Source organism: Oncorhynchus clarkii, unplaced genomic scaffold, assembly GCF_045791955.1.
Source record: "Oncorhynchus clarkii lewisi isolate Uvic-CL-2024 unplaced genomic scaffold, UVic_Ocla_1.0 unplaced_contig_9597_pilon_pilon, whole genome shotgun sequence".
Taxonomy (NCBI): domain Eukaryota; kingdom Metazoa; phylum Chordata; class Actinopteri; order Salmoniformes; family Salmonidae; genus Oncorhynchus; species Oncorhynchus clarkii.
In genome coordinates this window covers 53,183-79,000 of record NW_027257961.1, presented here as the reverse complement: position 1 = coordinate 79,000, position 25,818 = coordinate 53,183, and the positions used below count along the sequence as shown (strand labels likewise).

At 46.2% G+C, this 25,818-nt stretch overlaps 1 protein-coding gene across 1 annotated transcript in view; it reads left to right on the top strand.

Moving 5' to 3' along the window:
- Positions 1-25,818, top strand: part of LOC139394290 (collagen alpha-1(XIV) chain-like) — a 230,302-nt gene that overhangs the window by 178,877 nt on the left and 25,607 nt on the right. Inside the window, exons 38-42 of the mRNA XM_071142315.1 lie at positions 530-625; positions 1,882-1,935; positions 15,109-15,162; positions 18,440-18,493; positions 18,839-18,910. Of these exons, the coding sequence (XP_070998416.1) occupies positions 530-625; positions 1,882-1,935; positions 15,109-15,162; positions 18,440-18,493; positions 18,839-18,910 (330 nt within the window). The remainder of the gene's footprint in view (positions 1-529; positions 626-1,881; positions 1,936-15,108; positions 15,163-18,439; positions 18,494-18,838; positions 18,911-25,818) is intronic.

The following is a 25,818-nucleotide window of genomic DNA, read 5'->3' as shown; positions in this document are numbered from 1 at the left end:
CCTATATAGTGCACTACTTTTGACCAAAGCCCTATGGTGCCATTTGGGACACAGCCTAAATCAATTTCCTAGAGCACAGTCCCACAGAATGTAAACTCCATTCTAATGAGTGTCCTCGGAGAACGATCATGTGGTCTACCCGTTTTACTTTGTCTTAACTTTATGAATATCACATTTATGTGTGGAGCGAGAGACCCAAGGCAACGGCATTGTGTTGTAGAAGGAAGGCTGTCAGACAGTAGCTCTAAAAACCTGAGACACAGAACATATTTATCACCAGAGAGAAGACCTAACAAACTTTTAGTTCAATTCAATTTTATGTAAACAGGTCGGGCGGTTAATCAACTCTGTTGTTGTAACACTCTACATTAAGGTATTCTTTACAAATGTATTCTAAAGGTTTTTAAAGTGGTTTATAGACTATTGATCAGTTTATCAGTTGAAATATAGTTTATAAATCAGTATGGAAACAGCCATGAGTCATTGGTTAACATTGTGTGATTTTAAATAAATGGTCCATCTTCTCCAGGGGCCTCAAGGACTAGTTGGTGATAAAGGTCCTCCTGGACCACAGGGCCCCCCTGGTCCTCAAGGGCCTAGTGGACATTCCATCCAGGGACCACCGGTAAGATATGACCTATAACCCTGGTCCTGAGGGGTCTAGTGGACATTCCATCCAGGGACCACCGGTAAGATATGACCTATAACCCTGGTCCTGAGGGGTCTAGTGGACATTCCATCCAGGGACCACCGGTTAGATATGATATATGACCTATAACCCTGGTCCTGAGGGGCCTAGTGGACATTCCATCCAGGGACCACCGGTAAGATATGACCTATAACCCTGGTCCTCAAGGGCCTAGTGGACATTCCATCCAGGGACCACCGGTAAGATATGACCTATAACCCTGGTCCTGAGGGGTCTAGTGGACATTCCATCCAGGGACCACCGGTAAGATATGACCTATAACCCTGGTCCTGAGGGGTCTAGTGGACATTACATCCAGGGACCACCGGTAAGATATGATATATGACCTATAACCCTGGTCCTGAGGGGCCTAGTGGACATTCCATCCAGGGACCACCGGTAAGATATGACCTATAACCCTGGTCCTGAGGGGTCTAGTGGACATTCCATCCAGGGACCACCGGTAAGATATGACCTATAACCCTGGTCCTGAGGGGTCTAGTGGACATTACATCCAGGGACCACCGGTAAGATATGATATATGACCTATAACCCTGGTCCTGAGGGGCCTAGTGGACATTCCATCCAGGGACCACCGGTAAGATATGACCTATAACCCTGGTCCTGAGGGGTCTAGTGAACATTCCATCGAAGGACCACCGGTAAGATACAGTATATATAATATCTTATGTTCATATATATATATATATAGTACACTCAGAGTATACATGAACATAAGTTATGATACAGTATATAGCCTGTATATAAACATGAGATATGATACAGTATATAGCCTGTATATAAACATGAGATATGATACAGTATATAGCCTGTATATAAACATAAGATATGATACAGTATATAGCCTGTATATAAACATAAGATATGATACAGTCTATAGCCTGTATATAAACATAAGATATGATACAGAATATAGCCTGTATATAAACATGAGATATGATACAGTATATCACCTGTATATAAACATGAGATATGATACAGTATATAGCCTGTATATAAACACATTTGCCTCTGGTTAAACTGGGTTCCATAACAGTGTGCCGCATATGACTAATTTACAGTCAATCATTTGCAAACCATTCCATCTACCCACTGGCTTTGTATGAAATGACAAAATGACAAAGGAATGAATGATAAAGAGGTTGTTTCTCTCATGTCCATTTCTGCTTCAGGGGGGTGATGGTGAAAAGGGAGAAAAGGGAGATGTTGGTTTACCAGGACCTCAGGTGAGTAAAGACATATATACCTCATCTCCATTTTGTTTTCCTCTCCTGACTCCCACAGGGACACTGTGATGTGACTAGTGATTACTACCTCCACAGAGACACTGTGTTGAGACTAGTGATTACTACCTCCACAGAGACACTGTGATGTGACTAGTGATTACTACCTCCACAGAGACACTGTGTTGAGACTAGTGATTACTACCTCCACAGAGACACTGTGTTGAGACTAGTGATTACTACCTCCACAGAGACACTGTGATGTGACTAGTGATTACTGCCTCCACAGAGACACTGTGATGTGACAGGTGATTACTACCTCCACAGAGACACTGTGTTGAGACTAGTGATTACTACCTCCACAGAGACACTGTGATGTGACTAGTGATTACTACCTCCACAGAGACCCTGTGATTTGACTAGTGATTACTACCTCCACAGAGACACTGTGATGTGACTAGTGATTACTGCCTCCACAGAGACACTGTGATGTGACTAGTGATTACTACCTCCACAGAGACACTGTGTTGAGACTAGTGATTACTACCTTCACAATGACACTGTGATGTGACTAGTGATTACTGCCTCCATAGAGACACTGTGATGTGACTAGTGAGTACTGCCTCCACAGAGACACTGTGATGTGACTAATGATTACTGCCTCCACAGAGACACTATGTTGTATGTTGTGACTAGTGAGTACTGCCTCCACAGAGACACTGTGATGTGACTAGTGATTACTGCCTCCACACAGACACTGTGTTGAGACTATTGATTACTACCTCCACAGAGACACTGTGATGTGACTAGTGATTACTGCCTCCACAGAGACACTGTGATGTGACTAGTGATTAATACCTCCACAGAGACACTGTGTTGAGACTAGTGATTACTACCTCCACAGAGACACTGTGATGTGACTAGTGATTACTGCCTCCACAGAGACCCTGTGATTTGACTAGTGATTACTACCTCCACAGAGACACTGTGATGTGACTAGTGATTACTGCCTCCACAGAGACACTGTGATGTGACTAGTGATAACTACCTCCACAGAGACACTGTGTTGAGACTAGTGATTACTACCTTCACAATGACACTGTGATGTGACTAGTGATTACTGCCTCCATAGAGACACTGTGATGTGACTAGTGAGTACTGCCTCCACAGAGACACTGTGATGTGACTAATGATTACTGCCTCCACAGAGACACTATGTTGTATGTTGTGACTAGTGAGTACTGCCTCCACAGAGACACTGTGATGTGACTAGTGATTACTGCCTCCACACAGACACTGTGTTGAGACTATTGATTACTACCTCCACAGAGACACTGTGATGTGACTAGTGATTACTGCCTCCACAGAGACACTGTGCTGTGACTAGTGATTACTGCCTCCACAGAGACACTGTGATGTGACTAGTGATTACTGCCTCCACAGAGACACTGTGATGTGACTAGTGATTACTGCCTCCACACAGACACTGTGTTGAGACTATTGATTACTACCTCCACAGAGACACTGATGTGACTAGTGATTACTGCCTCCACAGAGACACTGTGATGTGACTAGTGATTACTACCTCCACAGACCCTGTGATGTGACTAGTGATTACTGCCTCCACAGAGAGACTGTGATGTGACTAGTGATTACTTCCTCCACAGAGACACTGTATTGAGACCAGTGATAACTACCTCCACAGAGACCCTGTGATGTGACTAGTGATTACTACCTCCACAGAGACACTGTTGGGACTAGTGATTACTACCTCCACAGAGACACTGTTGAGACTAGTGATTACTACCTCCACAGAGACACTGTGTTGAGACTAGTGATTACTACCTCCACAGACCCTGTGATGTGACTAGTGATTACTGCCTCCACAGAGAGACTGTGATGTGACTAGTGATTACTTCCTCCACAGAGACACTGTGTTGAGACTAGTGATTACTACCTCCACAGAGACCCTGTGATGTGACTAGTGATTACTGCCTCCACAGAGACACTATGTTGTGACTAGTGAGTACTGCCTCCACAGAGACACTGTGATGTGACTAGTGATTACTACCTTCACAATGACACTGTGATGTGACTAGTGATTACTGCCTCCACAGAGACACTGTGATGTGACTAGTGAGTACTGCCTCCACAGAGACCCTGTGATGTGACTAATGATTACTGCCTCCACAGAGACACTATGTTGTGACTAGTGAGTACTGCCTCCACAGAGACACTGTGATGTGACTAGTGATTACTACCTTCACAGAGACACTGTGTTGAGACTAGTGATTACTACCTCCACAGAGACCCTGTGATGTGACTAGTGATTACTACCTCCACAGAGACACTGTGTTGAGACTAGTGATTACTACCTCCACAGAGACACTGTGATGTGACTAGTGATTACTGCCTCCACAGAGACACTGTGATGTGACTAGTGATTACTACCTCCACAGAGACACTGTGTTGAGACTAGTGATTACTACCTTCACAATGACACTGTGATGTGACTAGTGATTACTGCCTCCACAGAGACACTGTGATGTGACTAGTGAGTACTGCCTCCACAGAGACACTGTGATGTGACTAATGATTACTGCCTCCACAGAGACACTATGTTGTGACTAGTGAGTACTGCCTCCACAGAGACACTGTGATGTGACTAGTGATTACTGCCTCCACACAGACACTGTGTTGAGACTATTGATTACTACCTCCACAGAGACACTGTGATGTGACTAGTGATTACTGCCTCCACAGAGACACTGTGATGTGACTAGTGATTACTGCCTCCACAGAGACACTGTGATGTGACTAGTGATTACTACCTCCACAGAGACACTGTGTTGAGACTAGTGATTACTACCTCCACAGAGACCCTGTGATGTGACTAGTGATTACTACCTCCACAGAGACACTGTGTTGAGACTAGTGATTACTACCTCCACAGAGACACTGTGATGTGACTAGTGATTACTACCTCCACAGTGACACTGTGCTGTGACTAGTGATTACTTCCTCCACAGAGACACTGTGATGTGACTAGTGATTACTACCTTCACAGTGACACTGTGATGTGACTAGCGATTACTACCTCCACAGAGACACTGTGTTGAGACTAGTGATTACTACCTCCACAGACCCTGTGATGTGACTAGTGATTACTACCTCCACAGTGACACTGTGATGTGACTAGTGATTACTACATTGACAGTGACACTGTACTGTGACTAGTGATTACTACCTCCACAGTCCCTGTGATGTGACTAGTGATTACTGCCTCCACAGAGAGACTGTGATGTGACTAGTGATTACTTCCTCCACAGAGACACTGTGTTGAGACCAGTGATAACTACCTCCACAGAGACCCTGTGATGTGACTAGTGATTACTACCTCCACAGAGACACTGTTGTGACTAGTGATTACTACCTCCACAGAGACACTGTTGAGACTAGTAATTACTACCTCCACAGAGACACTGTGTTGAGACTAGTGATTACTACCTTCACAGACCCTGTGATGTGACTAGTGATTACTGCCTCCACAGAGAGACTGTGATGTGACTAGTGATTACTTCCGCCACAGAGACACTGTGTTGAGACTAGTGATTACTACCTCCACAGAGACACTGTGTTGAGACTAGTGATTACTACCTCCACAGAGACACTGTGTTGAGACTAGTGATTACTACCTCCACAGACCCTGTGATGTGACTAGTGATTACTGCCTCCACAGAGACTGTGATGTGACTAGTGATTACTTCCTCCACAGAGACACTGTGTTGAGACTAGTGATTACTACCTCCACAGACCCTGTGATGTGACTAGTGATTACTGCCTCCACAGAGAGACTGTGATGTGACTAGTGATTACTTCCTCCACAGAGACAATGTGTTGAGACTAGTGATTACTACCTCCACAGAGACCCTGTGATGTGACTAGTGATTACTACCTCCACAGAGACACTGTGTTGAGACTAGTGATTACTACCTCCACAGAGACACTGTGATGTGACTAGTGATTACTACCTCCACAGAGACACTGTGATGTGACTAGTGATTACTACCTCCACAGAGACACTGTGCTGTGACTAGTGATTACTACCTCCACAGACCCTGTGATGTGACTAGTGATTACTGCCTCCACAGAGAGACTGTGATGTGACTAGTGATTACTTCCTACACAGAGAGACTGTGATGTGACTAGTGATTACTTCCTCCACAGAGACACTGTGTTGAGACTAGTGATAACTGCCTCCACAGAGACACTGTGTTGAGACTAGTGATTACTACCTTCACAGACCCTGTGATGTGACTAGTGATTACTGCCTCCACAGAGAGACTGTGATGTGACTAGTGATTACTTCCTCCACAGAGACACTGTGTTGAGACTAGTGATTACTACCTCCACAGACCCTGTGATGTGACTAGTGATTACTGCCTCCACAGAGAGACTGTGATGTGACTAGTGATTACTTCCTCCACAGAGACAATGTGTTGAGACTAGTGATTACTACCTCCACAGAGACCCTGTGATGTGACTAGTGATTACTACCTCCACAGAGACACTGTGTTGAGACTAGTGATTACTACCTCCACAGAGACACTGTGATGTGACTAGTGATTACTACCTCCACAGAGACACTGTGATGTGACTAGTGATTACTACCTCCACAGAGACACTGTGCTGTGACTAGTGATTACTACCTCCACAGACCCTGTGATGTGACTAGTGATTACTGCCTCCACAGAGAGACTGTGATGTGACTAGTGATTACTTCCTACACAGAGAGACTGTGATGTGACTAGTGATTACTTCCTCCACAGAGACACTGTGTTGAGACTAGTGATAACTGCCTCCACAGAGATCCTGTGATGTGACTAGTGATTACTGCCTCCACAGAGACACTGTGATGTGACTAGTGATTACTGCCTCCACAGAGACACTGTGATGTGACTAGTGATTACTACCTCCACAGAGACACTGTGATGTGACTCGTGATTACTGCCTCCACAGAGACACTGTGATGTGACTAGTGATTACTACCTCCACAGAGACACTGCTTCAACTGTCTGGAAAACCTATTATAGTCATAGATCAGCCTTCCACTGTAATTACAGTGTGTGTGTGTGTGTGCACGTGCTTGCTTGCTTGCGTGTGTGTGCTTGTTTGTGTAATAGATGTGTGTGAGTGAGGTGAGGGAGAGATAAGTAGCAGCTGGGAGAAGGTTCCTGTCTTGGCGTCGTGAGGCATCACACGAGGGCTGTCCCCCAAATGGGACCTTGTACCCTACACAGTACGAAGGTAGTGCTCTATATAGGGAACAGGGTGCTATTTGGGAAGTAGACCAGGTGTCTCTTACACCCCACTCTGGCACATAGGGCTTCCCCTACTGCTACCAGACTAATGGAATCAGTCACATGATTCAACCTGGCACATAGGGCTTCCCCTGCTGCTACCAGACTAATGTAATCAGTCACATGATACAACCTGGCACACAGGGCTTCCCCTGCTGCTACCAGACTAATTGAATCAGTCACATGATTCAACCTGGCACATAGGGCTCCCCCTGCTGCTACCAGAATCAGTCACATGATTCAACCTGGCACATAGGGCTTCCCCTGCTGCTACCAGACTAATGGAATCAGTCACATGATACAACCTGGCACACAGGGCTTCCCCTACTGCTACCAGACTAATGGAATCAGTCACATGATTCAACCTGGCACATAGGGCTCCCCCTGCTGCTACCAGAATCAGTCACATGATTCAACCTGGCACATAGGGCTTCCCCTGCTGCTACCAGACTAATGGAATCAGTCACATGATTCAACCTGGCACACAGGGCTTCCCCTGCTGCTACCAGACTAATGGAATCAGTCACATGATACAACCTGGCACATAGGGCTTCCCCTGCTGCTACCAGACTAATGGAATCAGTCACATGAGACAACCATGATGAACTACCATTATTAATTACTGAGCCTAGTCTGCTTAGAGGACAGATCAGAGAACATAATGACCTTGTATAGAAGTCTGTCTACAGAGTGCTATTTGGGACAAAGCCTTGGTGATATGAGGAAGTGGGTTTCAGGCAGCAGCGGAGCTCATACTCTAATGATATTGGAAGAGTCCCCTGTCTAGATGGTATTTACTTTGAATCAGGACTTTCTACGTCCTGTTCTTGTCCCGTTGTGGTGGAAGAGTCCCGAACTTTCTGCATTTTGTCAGAACCCCTAAGAGTACACAGTAGAGGGGTTTATTTCCGGAAGGTACCTTCAAGGACCTGCTGTCATCTACACCAGCCACTGAGAATATATGGCTGCTTCCAAAATGGCACCCTACTCCCTGAGTGGTGCAGGTAGAGTGCTGCAAAGGTCAAAGGGTTCAATTTGGGACGCACGCCATCGTACCTCCGGAACATCCATTACAGAGCTCTTTGCCTCTCTCTGTCTCTCGCCATCATACCTCCGGAACATCCATTACAGAGGTCTGCCTCTCTCTGTCTCTCGCCATCGCACCTCCGGAACATCCATTACAGAGGTCTTTGCCTCTCTCTGTCTCTCACCATCACACCTGTGGAACATCCATTACAGAGGTCTTTGCCTCTCCATTTCTTTCACCATCACACCTGTGGAACATCCATTACAGAGGTCTTTGCCTCTCTCTGTCTCTCACCATCACACCTGTGGAACATCCATTACAGAGGTCTTTGCCTCTCTCTGTCTCTCACCATCACACCTGTGGAACATCCATTACAGAGGTCTTTGCCTCTCTCTGTCTCTCACCATCACACCTGTGGAACATCCATTACAGAGGTCTTTGCCTCTCTCTGTCTCTCACCATCACACCTGTGGAACATCCATTACAGAGGTCTTTGCCTCTCTCTGTCTCTCACCATCACACCTGTGGAACATCCATTACAGAGGTCTTTGCCTCTCTCTGTCTCTCACCATCACACCTGTGGAACATCCATTACAGAGGTCTTTGCCTCTCTCTGTCTCTCACCATCACACCTGTGGAACATCCATTACAGAGGTCTTTGCCTCTCTCTGTCTCTCACCATCACACCTGTGGAACATCCATTACAGAGGTCTTTGCCTCTCTATTTCTTTCACCATCACACCTGTGGAACATCCATTACAGAGGTCTTTGCCTCTCTCTGTCTCTCACCATCACACCTGTGGAACATCCATTACAGAGGTCTTTGCCTCTCTCTGTCTCTCACCATCACACCTGTGGAACATCCATTACAGAGGTCTTTGCCTCTCTCTGTCTCTCACCATCACACCTGTGGAACATCCATTACAGAGGTCTTTGCCTCTCTCTGTCTCTCACCATCACACCTGTGGAACATCCATTACAGAGGTCTTTGCCTCTCTCTGTCTCTCACCATCACACCTGTGGAACATCCATTACAGAGGTCTTTGCCTCTCTATTTCTTTCACCATCACACCTGTGGAACATCCATTACAGAGGTCTTTGCCTCTCTCTGTCTCTCACCATCACACCTGTGGAACATCCATTACAGAGGTCTTTGCCTCTCTCTGTCTCTCACCATCACACCTGTGGAACATCCATTACAGAGGTCTTTGCCTCTCTCTGTCTCTCACCATCACACCTGTGGAACATCCATTACAGAGGTCTTTGCCTCTCTCTGTCTCTCACCATCACACCTGTGGAACATCCATTACAGAGGTCTTTGCCTCTCTATTTCTTTCACCATCACACCTGTGGAACATCCATTACAGAGGTCTTTGCCTCTCTCTGTCTCTCACCATCACACCTGTGGAACATCCATTACAGAGGTCTTTGCCTCTCTCTGTCTCTCACCATCACACCTGTGGAACATCCATTACAGAGGTCTTTGCCTCTCTCTGTCTCTCACCATCACACCTGTGGAACATCCATTACAGAGGTCTTTGCCTCTCTCTGTCTCTCACCATCACACCTGTGGAACATCCATTACAGAGGTCTTTGCCTCTCTCTGTCTCTCACCATCACACCTGTGGAACATCCATTACAGAGGTCTTTGCCTCTCTCTGTCTCTCACCATCACACCTGTGGAACATCCATTACAGAGGTCTTTGCCTCTCTCTGTCTCTCACCATCACACCTGTGGAACATCCATTACAGAGGTCTTTGCCTCTCTCTGTCTCTCACCATCACACCTCCGGAACATCCATTACAGAGGTCTTTGCCTCTCTATTTCTTTCACCATCACACCTCCGGAACATCCATTACAGAGGTCTTTGCCTCTCTATTTCTTTCACCATCACACCTCCGGAACATCCATTACAGAGGTCTTTGCCTCTCTATTTCTTTCACCATCACACCTCCGGAACATACATTACAGAGGTCTTTGCCTCTCTCTGTCTCTCACCATCACACCTGTGGAACATCCATTACAGAGGTCTTTGCCTCTCTATTTCTTTCACCATCACCCGCCACAATATACAGTAAATACAATATAACCCTTGTCATGAGCTCTACCCTCTCCTCTCATTTACAACCTGACAGTGAAAAATGCATGGGTAACCACTTCAGTGAATAGCAAAGTATGTGTGTCTGAATGGGGATGGTAGAGCAGGGGGGAGCAATGCATCTAACTGATGCATTACTTAGCAACCCTTAACCACCATTCTTAGTCTCTAGGGGTTGATTTATCCTGGATTTCTGGTAGAGAGGACCAGAGTGACTGGTAGGGTCTGGTAGAGAGGACCAGAGTGACTGGTAGGGTCTGTCTGGTGGTAGAGAGGACCAGAGTGACTGGTTGGGTCTGGCTGGTGGTAGAGAGGACCAGAGTGACTGGTAGGGTCTGGCTGGTGGTAGAGAGGACCAGAGTGACTGGTAGGGTCTGGCTGATGGTAGAGAGCACCAGAGTGACTGGTAGGGTCTGTCTGGTGGTAGAGAGCACCAGAGTGACTGGTAGGGTCTGTCTGGTGGTAGAGAGGACCAGAGTGACTGGTAGGGTCTGGCTGGTGGTAGAGAGGACCAGAGTGACTGGTAGGGTCTGGCTGATGGTAGAGAGCACCAGAGTGACTGGTAGGGTCTGTCTGGTGGTAGAGAGCACCAGAGTGACTGGTAGGGTCTGTCTGGTGGTAGAGAGGACCAGAGTGACTGGTAGGGTCTGGCTGGTGGTAGAGAGGACCAGAGTGACTGGTTGGGTCTGGCTGGTGGTAGAGAGGACCAGAGTGACTGGTAGGGTCTGGACGGTGGTAGAGAGGACCAGAGTGACTGGTAGGGTCTGGCTGGTGGTAGAGAGGACCAGAGTGACTGGTAGGGTCTGGCTGGTGGTAGAGAGGACCAGAGTGACTGGTTGGGTCTGGTAGAGAGGACCAGAGTGACTGATAGGGTCTGGTAGAGAGAACCAGAGTGACTGGTAGGGTCTGGCTGGTGGTAGAGAGGACCAGAGTGACTGGTAGGGTCTGGCTGATGGTAGAGAGCACCAGAGTGACTGGTAGGGTCTGTCTGGTGGTAGAGAGCACCAGAGTGACTGGTAGGGTCTGTCTGGTGGTAGAGAGGACCAGAGTGACTGGTAGGGTCTGGCTGGTGGTAGAGAGGACCAGAGTGACTGGTTGGGTCTGGCTGGTGGTAGAGAGGACCAGAGTGACTGGTAGGGTCTGGACGGTGGTAGAGAGGACCAGAGTGACTGGTAGGGTCTGGCTGGTGGTAGAGAGGACCAGAGTGACTGGTAGGGTCTGGCTGGTGGTAGAGAGGACCAGAGTGACTGGTTGGGTCTGGTAGAGAGGACCAGAGTGACTGATAGGGTCTGGTAGAGAGAACCAGAGTGACTGGTTGGGTCTGGCTGGTGGTAGAGAGGACCAGAGTGACTGGTAGGGTCTGTCTGGTGGTAGAGAGGACCAGAGTGACTGGTAGGGTCTGGCTGGTGGTAGAGAGGACCAGAGTGACTGCTAGGGTCTGGCTGGTGGTAGAGAGGACCAGAGTGACTGATAGGGTCTGGTAGAGAGGACCAGAGTGACTGGTAGGGTCTGGCTGGTGGTAGAGAGGACCAGAGTGACTGATAGGGTCTGGTAGAGAGGACCAGAGTGACTGGTAGGGTCTGGCTGGTGGTAGAGAGGACCAGAGAGACTGTTTGGGTCTGGCTGGTGGTAGAGAGGACCAGAGTGACTGGTTGGGTCTGTCTGGTGGTAGAGAGGACCAGAGTGACTGGTTGGGTCTGGCTGGTGGTAGAGAGGACCAGAGTGACTGGTTGGGTCTGGCTGGTGGTAGAGAGGACCAGAGTGACTGGTAGGGTCTGTCTGGTGGTAGAGAGGACCAGAGTGACTGGTAGGGTCTGGCTGGTGGTAGAGAGGACCAGAGTGACTGGTAGGGTCTGGCTGGTGGTAGAGAGGACCAGAGTGACTGATAGGGTCTGGTAGAGAGGACCAGAGTGACTGGTAGGGTCTGGCTGGTGGTAGAGAGGACCAGAGAGACTGTTTGGGTCTGGCTGGTGGTAGAGAGGACCAGAGTGACTGGTTGGGTCTGTCTGGTGGTAGAGAGGACCAGAGTGACTGGTAGGGTCTGGCTGGTGGTAGAGAGGACCAGAGTGACTGGTTGGGTCTGGCTGGTGGTAGAGAGCACCAGAGTGACTGGTTGGGTCTGGCTGGTGGTAGAGAGGACCAGAGTGACTGGTTGGTTCTGGCTGGTGGTAGAGAGGACCAGAGTGACTGGTAGGGTCTGGACGGTGGTAGAGAGGACCAGAGTGACTGGTTGGTTCTGGCTGGTGGTAGAGAGGACCAGAGTGACTGGTAGGGTCTGGCTGGTGGTAGAGAGGACCAGAGTGACTGGTAGGGTCTGGCTGGTGGTAGAGAGGACCAGAGTGACTGGTTGGGTCTGGTAGAGAGGACCAGAGTGACTGATAGGGTCTGGTAGAGAGAACCAGAGTGACTGGTTGGGTCTGGCTGGTGGTAGAGAGGACCAGAGTGACTGGTAGGGTCTGTCTGGTGGTAGAGAGGACCAGAGTGACTGGTAGGGTCTGGCTGGTGGTAGAGAGGACCAGAGTGACTGCTAGGGTCTGGCTGGTGGTAGAGAGGACCAGAGTGACTGATAGGGTCTGGTAGAGAGGACCAGAGTGACTGGTAGGGTCTGGCTGGTGGTAGAGAGGACCAGAGTGACTGATAGGGTCTGGTAGAGAGGACCAGAGTGACTGGTAGGGTCTGGCTGGTGGTAGAGAGGACCAGAGAGACTGTTTGGGTCTGGCTGGTGGTAGAGAGGACCAGAGTGACTGGTTGGGTCTGTCTGGTGGTAGAGAGGACCAGAGTGACTGGTTGGGTCTGGCTGGTGGTAGAGAGGACCAGAGTGACTGGTTGGGTCTGGCTGGTGGTAGAGAGGACCAGAGTGACTGGTAGGGTCTGTCTGGTGGTAGAGAGGACCAGAGTGACTGGTAGGGTCTGGCTGGTGGTAGAGAGGACCAGAGTGACTGGTAGGGTCTGGCTGGTGGTAGAGAGGACCAGAGTGACTGATAGGGTCTGGTAGAGAGGACCAGAGTGACTGGTAGGGTCTGGCTGGTGGTAGAGAGGACCAGAGAGACTGTTTGGGTCTGGCTGGTGGTAGAGAGGACCAGAGTGACTGGTTGGGTCTGTCTGGTGGTAGAGAGGACCAGAGTGACTGGTAGGGTCTGGCTGGTGGTAGAGAGGACCAGAGTGACTGGTTGGGTCTGGCTGGTGGTAGAGAGCACCAGAGTGACTGGTTGGGTCTGGCTGGTGGTAGAGAGGACCAGAGTGACTGGTTGGTTCTGGCTGGTGGTAGAGAGGACCAGAGTGACTGGTTGGGTCTGGCTGGTGGTAGAGAGCACCAGAGTGACTGGTTGGGTCTGGCTGGTGGTAGAGAGGACCAGAGTGACTGGTTGGTTCTGGCTGGTGGTAGAGAGGACCAGAGTGACTGATAGGGTCTGGTAGAGAGGACCAGAGTGACTGGTTGGGTCTGGCTGGTGGTAGAGAGGACCAGAGTGACTGGTTGGGTCTGGCTGGTGGTAGAGAGGACCAGAGTGACTGGTTGGTTCTGGCTGGTCATAGAGAAATATGAACACTTAATCTGTTGGCCTTGCTGATTCTGCTCTCTGCCTCTCTCTTCATAGCCATTACCACATCTCTCAGGGCCAGGATGGGGACTTGTGTGTGTGTGTGTGTGTGTGTGTGTGTGTGTGTGTGTGTGTGTGTGTGTGTGTGTGTGTATTTATATAGCTGACAGGGAAGATATCAGGGCTGGTGGTTGTTTGTGCCAGGATCTGGTCTTACATCACAACATTAATCACACCCCTCCTCTCCACTACTCTCCCCTCCTCTGCATAATATCCCCACCTTTCATTGATATGCTTTACGACCACTCTTGTAAAGTTGTGGCAGAAGATACATATTTTATAACCTCATAGCTAAGTTATGATTATGTTTGGAATGGGCTGGGTGAGTTGTAGGAGACTGGATACACACAGCGGAGCTTTGGCAGATGTTGAGATGTTCACCATTCAGGCCTGAATTAATAAGGTTTCTCATGTTGTAAAGGAGATGTTCACCATTCAGACCTGAATTAATAAGGTTTCTCATGTTGTAAAGGAGATGTTCACCATTCAGACCTGAATTAATAAGGTTTCTCATGTTGTAAAGGAGATGTTCACCATTCAGACCTGAATTAATAAGGTTTCTCATCTTGTAAAGGAGATGTTCACCTGAATGAATAAGGTTTATCATGTTGTAAAGGAGATGTTCACCATTCAGACCTGAATTAATAAGGTTTCTCATCTTGTAAATGAGATGTTCACCTGAATTAATAAGGTTTCTCATCTTGTAAAGGAGATGTTCACCATTCAGGCCTGAATTAATAAGGTTTCTCATCTTGTAAAGGAGATGTTCACCATTCAGACCTGAATGAATAAGGTTTCTCATGTTGTAAAGGAGATGTTCACCTGAATGAATAAGGTTTCTCATCTTGTAAAGGAGATGTTCACCATTCAGACCTGAATTAATAAGGTTTCTCATCTTGTAAAGGAGATGTTCACCATTCAGGCCTGAATTAATAAGGTTTCTCATCTTGTAAAGGAGATGTTCACCATTCAGGCCTGAATTAATAAGGTTTCTCATCTTGTAAATGAGATGTTCACCATTCAGACCTGAGTTAATAAGGTTTCTCATGTTGTAAATCACTTTGACTCTGTACTTGTGTTATATTTTGCAGGGTATTGGTGGATCTCCTGGCGGATCAGGAAGAGATGGACCAGTTGGACAGAGGGTAACAGTCTATTCATTTTGTTTGACTTTTTTATTTCCATTATGTATTGTATGTACATTCTGTTCGTATGACCTGCTCAAAGCCTGAGCGCCCTGAGCTCTTTAGCTCAATTTTAAATATTAAAGTCAAATAGTTTTTTTCTTCTTATTTTGAAGCCCGTAATTCTGTTTCCTTCCTCACAACGAACATAACACTGACGTTTTTATGTCACAATGCTTTAAATCGCTGGCTTATGTTTACGGAATGCTGTTTTGATTTCCCTATGAATCAATTTCATGTCCCATACTCTGACACAGCACTTAAAATAAATGTGCTGTAAAGAAATGAGTTATGAGAGATGCTTTTGAACCTTCATAATACACATTTTTTTTTATCCCAAAGACTGACGAAAGCAACACAGGCTGCTACATCAACAGAACGGTTCTAGGGTCAACTTACCTGACATGAAGTCACCTAAAGGCCCAAGGATGTTAACATGTGATTTTCACTATTCCACTGACAGTATATCTCATCAGAATCTGCTTTGGTATGACACAAGCTTCTGCACTGATCCAACAGATATGGAAAAGAAAACACTAGTGTGAAGTGATATGGAATCTCCATCTTGTTATCCACTCACGGCCGGCTCCTCAACGACAGCCATAAACTGACGACTCCCAAGATCCTCTGAGAACTTCTAAAATCCTATTCAAACCTCTACAGTTCTTTCTATCACTCTCAAGGGGTCAACACTGTTATCTAGATGTAGACACGCCATGGATAATGATGGTGACGATGATGATGATGATGATGATGATGGTGACGATGATGATGATAATGATGGTGATGACGACGATGATGATGATGATGGTGACAATGATGATGATGATGATGGTGACGATGATGATGATGATGGTGACGATGATGATGGTGACGATGATGATGATGATGGTGACGATGATGATGATGGGAATGATGATGATGATGGTGACGATGATGATGATGGTGAAGATGATGGTGAAGATGATGATGATGGTGACGATGATGATGATGACGATGATGATGATGATGATGATGCTTACAGCTAAAATGTTGCAAATCATCTTAAGAGTAATTTTCATGAAGAATGGAACACTTTGCTGTACTGTAAATGATAGTGCCTGATTGGTCCATTCCCTGTAATATTGGCCAGTTGCCAAGGACTCTGATGGAATATACGTAGCTGTACACCTCAGAAACCATGAAGCTGTAGATGTAGAGGGGTGATCTGAGTTTGTAACATCTTTAAAGATGCCAAGAGAGATCAGAACAGAAAAACAATAGCCTCCTCTTGGGAATCAGTTAGAGCAACACAGGACATAATTAATCACGAAAGCCTTCTTCTCTGAATTAACTCCCTGTGTGACTAAACAAGACCAGGGATTTCCTTAGTCATTATTGGAAAAGGTCCCATTTTTGTGTGTTTATTTTACTTAATTATTACATAACCACAGTTTGAGACCGTTAGTTGACGCTGTATTTGGGCAGAAAGTGGCTTGCTTTTCTTGATTCTCCATGGTGATAAACCACAGTTCTGGGTCTGCTCTTCTTTATGGAGGAGCCCCTATGTCCAGCTCCAGCCCCACTCCACAGCCCATCTTGGCGTTCACTACTCCCCATTCCAGCCCCACTCCACAGCCCCTCTTGGCGTTCACTAGTCCCCATTCCAGCTCCAGACCCACTCCACAGCCCATCCTGGCGTTCCCTACTCCCCATTCCAGCTCCAGCCCCACTCCACAGCCCATCCTGGCGTTCACTAGTCCCCATTCCAGCTCCAGCCCCACTCCACAGCCCATCCTGGCGTTCACTAGTCCCCATTCCAGCTCCAGCCCCACTCCACAGCCCATCCTGGCGTTCACTAGTCCCCATTCCAGCTCCAGCCCTGCTTTCTGGCCCTTCCTCTAGCTACACTTGACCTTCAAAAGGCCTCACTCTAGAGCCTCGTTATGAGGTTTTACTGCGAGGTGTTTACTGCTTGACTGGGGGTTGACTCCCACACTGGGGGACTGGTCGTCCCACTCTGGCAAAGAGAATGGGCTTGGATGCGGCCATGCTGAACTACAGAAAACCATAGAAAAGACAAGCCATAGCTCATAGATGAGGATTTGTGTTGGTTATGTGCCCATGAGGAACACTTTCTCTAATTGGCTTGTCCTGAAACACTCCTTGGGTTGTAGTGCAACTTTCAGTCGGTTCAATGGGGCTCCCGAGTGGCGCAGCGGTCTAAGGCACTGCATCTCAGTGCTAGAGGCGTCACTACAGACACCCGGACGTGATTGGGAGTCCCATCGGGCGGTGCACAATTGGCCCAGCATCGTCCGAGTTTGGCCGGCGTAGGCCGTCATTGTAAAATAAGAATTTGTTCTTAACTGACTTGCCAAGTTCAATAAAAGTGTAAATAAAAATAAAAATGTTTTTCCAGTCAAGCATCCGTTTAGTCGTGATGTGAACCTTGACAGACATTACGTTTTTGAAGCAAGGACAGGCACATGGTTGTTGGTATCACTCTGGCAATTTACAAGGAAATTGAAAATGACAACTTTTGGAAGTTAAAACCATGTCATGACAGATTGTGTATTATTCGTGTTCACTCCAATCCAAATGATTGCGTGATTCTATCTTCATTTAATCGAGTTGAACTGCTATGTAAGCAGATTTGGGGGATTGTCCTCAATTGAATCATCGACTGGAGTTCACGCAACCATGCTGCACCATAATAGCCTGGAATACAAACGGAATATCACTCTGTTTCACTATAATGACACAACTAATGAAATGGAGCGATATTCAGTTTTAATACCAGACTAGCACCATGATGCCTTCTCACCTGCTTTCCTACTTGACCCATTCATCTGTGTGTCTGAAAGCTTCAGTATAAGTCTGGCTGGTTGAGTACGGTATCTCACGGACTCTTACAGTTTGTCACTGAAAGTGTGGATACCGTAGCCAGCTCCCAGAGGTCAGCCAGAGGTCAGCCAGACAAACATAACAAACCATTTAAACGCTGACTTGCTTACTCTTACTGTACACATTATCCTACCATTATCCTTAGTGTTGTTCTGGAGGGTTTCAGGCTATTTGGTTTTAACGCAGGATCTCTGCAGAATTCATTGGTGTTTTGATAATGGGAGGTTATGTTCAGTGTTCAGACTACTACTAACTGTATGAAGTGCAGTAGTTTATGTGTTGATCCTGTCTGATCTAAGAGACTGTCTGGGAAAGCAGTAGTTTGTGTTGATCCTGCCTGCTCTGTTCTAAGGGCCTGCCTGGGAAGGATGGACCACAAGGACAGCAGGGTACTACAGGGCCCGTCGTAAGTGTTGCTTTACCCCCCCCCCCCCCCTCTCTCTCTCTCTCTCTCTGTCTCTCTCTCTCTCTCCTCTCTGTCTCTCTCTCTCGCTGTCTCTCTCTCTCTCTCTCTCGCTGTCTCTCTCTCTCTCTCTCTCTCTCTCACTCTCTCTCTCTCTCTCTCTCTCTCTATATATATATATATATATATATATATATATATATATATATATATATATATATATATATATGTGTGTGTGTGTGTGTATACAAATATTACGGTCCAATTCTTATCCATGCATGAAATGTGCATAAGTTGACTTAACTTGTAGTTTATTATTTCATCCTTGATCATTTGTCTCTCTACCAGGGCAGTCCTGGAGCCCCCGGGGCCCCTGGTGGAAGTGGCTCTCCTGGACCCCTGGGAGACCAGGGACCACCTGTAAGTAAACTACCTGATATTCAGACCCTTGGTTGGTTGTTTGACTCACCATCAGACCACCCAGGTCTGTTGAAAGAAGTTGATCAGGTTACGACAGGATTTGCATGGGCCAACATTTCCTGTCCTCTACCTGTCAATGGTCCCATATTGAGGGACCTTCCATGGTCTTCCTACACAATGTCCACTGTACTGTACATCCCTGAAATGGAAGAATATTCAATGTCTCCATCTGTTTATGGTGTCTTCAATGTCTCCATCTGTTGTTTATGGTGTCTTCAACATCTCCATCTGTTGTTTATGGTGTCTCCATCTGTTGTTTATGGTGTCTCCATCTGTTGTTTATGGTGTCTCCATCTGTTGTTTATGGTGTCTCCATCTGTTGTTTATGGTGTCTCCATCTGTTGTTTATGGTGTCTTCAACGTCTCCATCTGTTGTTTATGGTGTCTTCAACATCTATATCTGTTGTTTATGGTGTCTTCAACATCTATATCTGTTGTTTATGGTGTCTTCAACATCTATATCTGTTGTTTATGGTGTCTCCATCTGTTGTTTATGGTGTCTCCATCTGTTGTTTATGGTGTCTTCAATGTCTCCATCTGTTGTTTATGGTGTCTTCAATGTCTCCATCTGTTTATGGTGTCTTCAACACCTCCATCTGTTTATGGTGTCTTCAATGTCTCCATCTGTTTATGGTGTCTTCAATGTCTCCATCTGTTTATGGTGTCTTCAATGTCTCCATCTGTTGTTTATGGTGTCTTCAATGTCTCCATCTGTTGTTTATGGTGTCTTCAATGTCTCCATCTGTTGTTTATGGTGTCTCCATCTGTTGTTTATGGTGTCTTCAACATCTATATCTGTTGTTTATGGTGTCTTCAATGTCTCCATCTGTTGTTTATGGTGTCTCCATCTGTTGTTTATGGTGTCTTCAACATCTATATCTGTTGTTTATGGTGTCTTCAATGTCTCCATCTGTTGTTTATGGTGTCTCCATCTGTTGTTTATGGTGTCTTCAATGTCTCCATCTGTTGTTTATGGTGTCTCCATCTGTTGTTTATGGTGTCTTCAATGTCTCCATCTGTTATTTATGGTGTCTTCAACATCTTCATCTGTTGTTTATGGTGTCTTCAACATCTTCATCTGTTGTTTATGGTGTCTTCAACACCTCCATCTGTTGTTTATGGTGTCTTCAACATCTATATCTGTTGTTTATGGTGTCTTCAACATCTATATCTGTTGTTTATGGTGTCTCCATCTGTTGTTTATGGTGTCTCCATCTGTTGTTTATGGTGTCTTCAATGTCTCCATCTGTTGTTTATGGTGTCTTCAATGTCTCCATCTGTTGTTTATGGTGTCTTCAATGTCTCCATCTGTTGTTTATGGTGTCTTCAACACCTCCATCTGTTGTTTATGGTGTCTTCAACATCTCCATCTGTTGTTTATGGTGTCTTCAACACCTCCATCTGTTGTTTATGGTGTCTTCAACACCTCCATCTGTTATTTATGGTGTCTTCAACACCTCCATCTGTTGTTTATGGTGTCTTCAACACCTCCATCTGTTGTTTATGGTGTCTTCAATGTCTCCATCTGTTTATGGTGTCTTCAATGTCTCCATCTGTTGTTTATGGTGTCTTCAATGTCTCCATCTGTTGTTTATGGTGTCTTCAATGTCTCCATCTGTTTATGGTGTCTTCAATGTCTCCATCTGTTGTTTATGGTGTCTCCATCTGTTGTTTATGGTGTCTCCATCTGTTGTTTATGGTGTCTCCATCTGTTGTTTATGGTGTCTTCAATGTCTCCATCTGTTGTTTATGGTGTCTTCAACACCTCCATCTGTTGTTTATGGTGTCTTCAACACCTCCGTCTATAATGTCTCCTCTGCCTCCCGCAGCAGAGCGGAGGACCAGAGAGAGAGATGAGCCAACTGTTGGTGTGGTGATGGCCTGAGGCTGGTGACAGTTAATAGAGCTGAATTCAGCCCATTCAGCCACTTCAGCCCTGGGCTAAAAGACAAGCATCGTTTGGCTCTGGAGCACACCATAAATCACAGGCCTGGGGGACCGCAGAGAAAGCCAGAGAGAATATGTGTGTGTGTGTGTGTGGCTGACAAAAAGACCCAAGGCTTTCATTGTTTCCCACACATCAAAACAGCAACAGCCTGATCCCAGCTAGATATCTGTCTCTACACATGAGGATCATTAGCCTGTGGCCAGCTAGATATCTGTCTCTACACATGAAGATCATTAGCCTGTGACCAGCTAGATATGTCTCTACACATGAAGATCATTAGCCTGTGACCAGCTAGATATCTGTCTCTACACATGAAGATCATTAGCCTGTGACCAGCTAGATATCTGGCTCTTCACAGGAAAATCATTAGCCTGTGACCAGCTAGATATGTCTCTACACATGAAGATCATTAGCCTGTGACCAGCTAGATATCTGGCTCTTCACAGGAAAATCATTAGCCTGTGACCAGCTAGATATGTCTCTACACATGAAGATCATTAGCCTGTGACCAGCTAGATATCTGGCTCTTCACAGGAAAATCATTAGCCTGTGACCAGCTAGATATGTCTCTACACATGAAGATCATTAGCCTGTGACCAGCTAGATATCTGGCTCTTCACAGGAAAATCATTAGCCTGTGACCAGCTAGATATGTCTCTACACATGAAGATCATTAGCCTGTGACCAGCTAGATATCTGGCTCTTCACAGGAAAATCATTAGCCTGTGACCAGCTAGATATGTCTCTACACATGAAGATCATTAGCCTGTGACCAGCTAGATATGTCTCTACACATGAAGATCATTAGCCTGTGACCAGCTAGATATCTGGCTCTTCACAGGAAAATCATTAGCCTGTGACCAGCTAGATATGTCTCTACACATGAAGATCATTAGCCTGTGACCAGCTAGATATCTGTCTCTACACAGGAAAATCATTAGCCTGTGACCAGCTAGATATGTCTCTACACATGAAGATCATTAGCCTGTGACCAGCTAGATATCTGACTCCCACATTTTTTTTTATTTTTTATTTCACCTTTATTTAACCAGGTATGCAAGTTGAGAACAAGTTCTCATTTACAATTGCGACCTGGCCATGAAAAAGCAAAGCAGTTCGACACATACAACGACACAGAGTTACACATGGAGTAAAACAAACATACAGTCAATAATACAGTATAAACAAGTCTATATACAATGTGAGCAAATGAGGTGAGATAAGGGAGGTAAAGGCAAAAAGGCCATGGTGGCAAAGTAGATACAATATAGCAAGTAAAACACTGGAATGGTAGATTTGCAATGGGAGAAAGTGCAAAGTAGAAATAAAAATAATGGGGGTGCAAAGGAGCAAAATAAATAAATAAATAAAATACAGTAGGGAAAGAGGTAGTTGTTTGGGCTAAATTATAGGTGGGCTATGTACAGGTGCAGTAATCTGTGAGCTGCTCTGACAGTTGGTTCTTAAAGCTAGTGAGGGAGATAAGTGTTTCCAGTTTCAGAGATTTTTGTAGTTCATTCCAGTCATTGGCAGCAGAGAACTGGAAGGAGAGGCGGCCAAAGAAAGAATTGGTTTTGGGGGTGACTAGAGAGATATACCTGCTGGAGCGTGTGCTACAGGTGGGAGATGCAATGGTGACCAGCGAGCTGAGATAAGGGGGGACTTTACCTAGCAGGGTCTTGTAGATGACATGGAGCCAGTGGGTTTGGCGACGAGTATGAAGCGAGGGCCAGCCAACGAGAGCGTACAGGTCGCAATGGTGGGTAGTATATGGGGCTTTGGTGACAAAACGGATTGCACTGTGATAGACTGCATCCAATTTGTTGAGTAGGGTATTGGAGGCTATTTTGTAAATGACATCGCCAAAGTCGAGGATTGGTAGGATGGTCAGTTTTACAAGGGTATGTTTGGCAGCATGAGTGAAGGATGCTTTGTTGCGAAATAGGAAGCCAATTCTAGATTTAACTTTGGATTGGAGATGTTTGATATGGGTCTGGAAGGAGAGTTTACAGTCTAACCAGACACCTAAGTATTTGTAGTTGTCCACGTATTCTAAGTCGGAGCCGTCCAGAGTAGTAATGTTGGACAGGCGGGTAGGTACAGGTAGCGATCGGTTGAAGAGCATTTAGTTTTACTTGTATTTAAGAGCAATTGGAGGCCACGGAAGGAGAGTTGTATGGCATTGAAGCTTGCCTGGAGGGTTGTTAACACAGTATCCAAAGAAGGGCCAGAAGTATACAGAATGGTGTCGTCTGCATAGAGGTGGATCAGAGACTCAACAGCAGCAAGAGCGACCTCATTGATGTATACAGAGAAGAGAGTCGGTCCAAGAATTGAACCCTGTGGCACCCCCATAGAGACTGCCAGAGGTCCGGACAGCAGACCCTCTGATTTGACACACTGAACTCTATCAGAGAAGTAGTTGGTGAACCAGGCGAGGCAATCATTTGAGAAACCAAGGCTGTCGAGTCTGCCGATGAGGATGTGGTGATTGACAGAGTCGAAAGCATTGGCCAGATCAATGAATACGGCTGCACAGTAATGTTTCTTATCGATGGCGGTTAAGATATCATTTAGGACCTTGAGCGTGGCTGAGGTGCACCCATGACCAGCTCTGAAACCAGATTGCATAGCAGAGAAGGTATGGTGAGATTCGAAATGGTCGGTAATCTGTTTGTTGACTTGGCTTTCGAAGACCTTAGAAAGGCATGGTAGGATAGATATAGGTCTGTAGCAGTTTGGGTCAAGAGTGTCACCCCCTTTGAAGAGGGGGATGACCGCAGCTGCTTTCCAATCTTTGGGAATCTCAGACGACACGAAAGAGAGGTTGAACAGGCTAGTAATAGGGGTGGCAACAATTTTGGCAGATAATTTTAGAAAGAAAGGGTCCAGATTGTCTAGCCCGGCTGATTTGTAGGGGTCCAGATTTTGCAGCTCATTCAGAACATCAGCTGAGCAGATTTGGGAGAAGGAGAAATGGGGAAGGCTTGGGCGAGTTGTTGTGGGGGGTGCAGTGCTGTTGACCGGGGTAGGAGTAGCCAGGTGGAAAGCATGGCCAGCCGTAGAAAAATGCTTATTGAAATTCTCAATTATGGTGGATTTATCAGTGGTGACAGTGTTTCCTATCTTCAGTGCAGTGGGCAGCTGGGAGGAGGGGTTCTTATTCTCCATGGACTTTACAGTGTCCCAGAACTTTTTTGAGTTAGTGTTGCAGGAAGCAAATTTCTGCTTGAAAAAGCTAGCCTTGGCTTTTCTAACTGCCTGTGTATAATGGTTTCTAGCTTCCCTGAACAGCTGCATATCACGGGGGCTGTTCGATGCTAATACAGAACGCCATAGGATGTTTTTTTGTTGGTTAAGGGCAGTCAGGTCTGGGGAGAACCAAGGGCTATATCTATTCCTGGTTCTACATTTCTTGAATGGGGCATGTTTATTTAAGATGGTTAGGAAGGCATTTAAAAAAAATATCCAGGCATCCTCTACTGACGGGATGAGATCAATATCCTTCCAGGATACCCCGGCCAGGTCGATTAGAAAGGCCTGCTCGCTGAAGTGTTTCAGGGAGCGTTTTACAGTGATGAGTGGAGGTCGTTTGACCGCTGACCCATTACGGATGCAGGGATCGCTGAGATCTTGGTTGAAAACAGCAGAGGTGTATTTAGAGGGCAAGTTGGTTAGGATGATATCTATGAGGGTGCCCGTGTTTAAGGCTTTGGGGAGGTACCTGGTAGGTTCATTGATAATTTGTGTGAGGTTGAGGGCATCAAGTTTAGATTGTAGGATGGCTGGGGTGTTAAGCATGTTCCAATTTAGGTCGCCTAGCAGCACAAGCTCTGAAGATAGATGGGGGGCAATCAGTTCACATATGGTGTCCAGAGCACAGCTGGGGGCAGAGGGTGGTCTATAGCAGGCGGCAACGGTGAGAGACTTGTTTTTAGAGAGGTGGATATTTAAAAGTAGAAGTTCAAATTGTTTGGGTACAGACCTGGATAGTAGGACAGAACTCTGCAGGCTATCTTTGCAGTAGATTGCAACACCGCCCGCCCCCTTTGGCAGTTCTATCTTGTCTGAAAATGTTGTAGTTTGGAATTAAACTGTCTGAATTTTTGGTGGTCTTCCTAAGCCAGGATTCAGACACAGCTAGAACATCCGGGTTGGCAGAGTGTGCTAAAGCAGTGAATAGAACAAACTTAGGGAGGAGGCTTCTAATGTTAACATGCATGAAACCAAGGCTATTACGGTTACAGAAGTCGTCAAAAGAGAGCGCCTGGGGAATAGGAGTGGAGCTAGGCACTGCAGGGCCTGGATTCACCTCTACATCGCCAGATGAACAGAGTAGTAGTAGAATAAGGGTGCGGCTAAAAGCAATAAGAATTGGTCGTTTAGAACGTCTGGAACAGAGAGTAAAAGGAGGTTTCTGGGGGCGATAAAATAGCATCAAGGTATAATGTACAGACAAAGGTAAGGTAGGATGTGAATACAGTGGAGGTAAACCTAGGTATTGAGTGATGAAGAGAGAGATATTGTCTCTAGAAACATCATTGAAACACATGAAGATCATTAGCCTGTGAATAGCTAGATATCTGTCTCTACACATGAAGATCATTAGCCTGTGACCAGCTAGATATCTGTCTCTACACATGAAGATCATTAGCCTGTGACCAGCTAGATATCTGTCTCTACACATTAAGATCATTAGCCTGTGACCAGCTAGATATCTGACTCCCACATGAAGATCACTACGTTCTGACCAGCTAGATATCTGTCTCTACACATGAAAATCATTAGCTTGTGACCAGCTAGATATCTGGCTCTTCACAGGCAGGTCATTAGCCTGTGACCAGCTAGATATCTGGCTCTTCACAGGAAGGTCATTAGCCTGTGACCAGCTAGATATCTG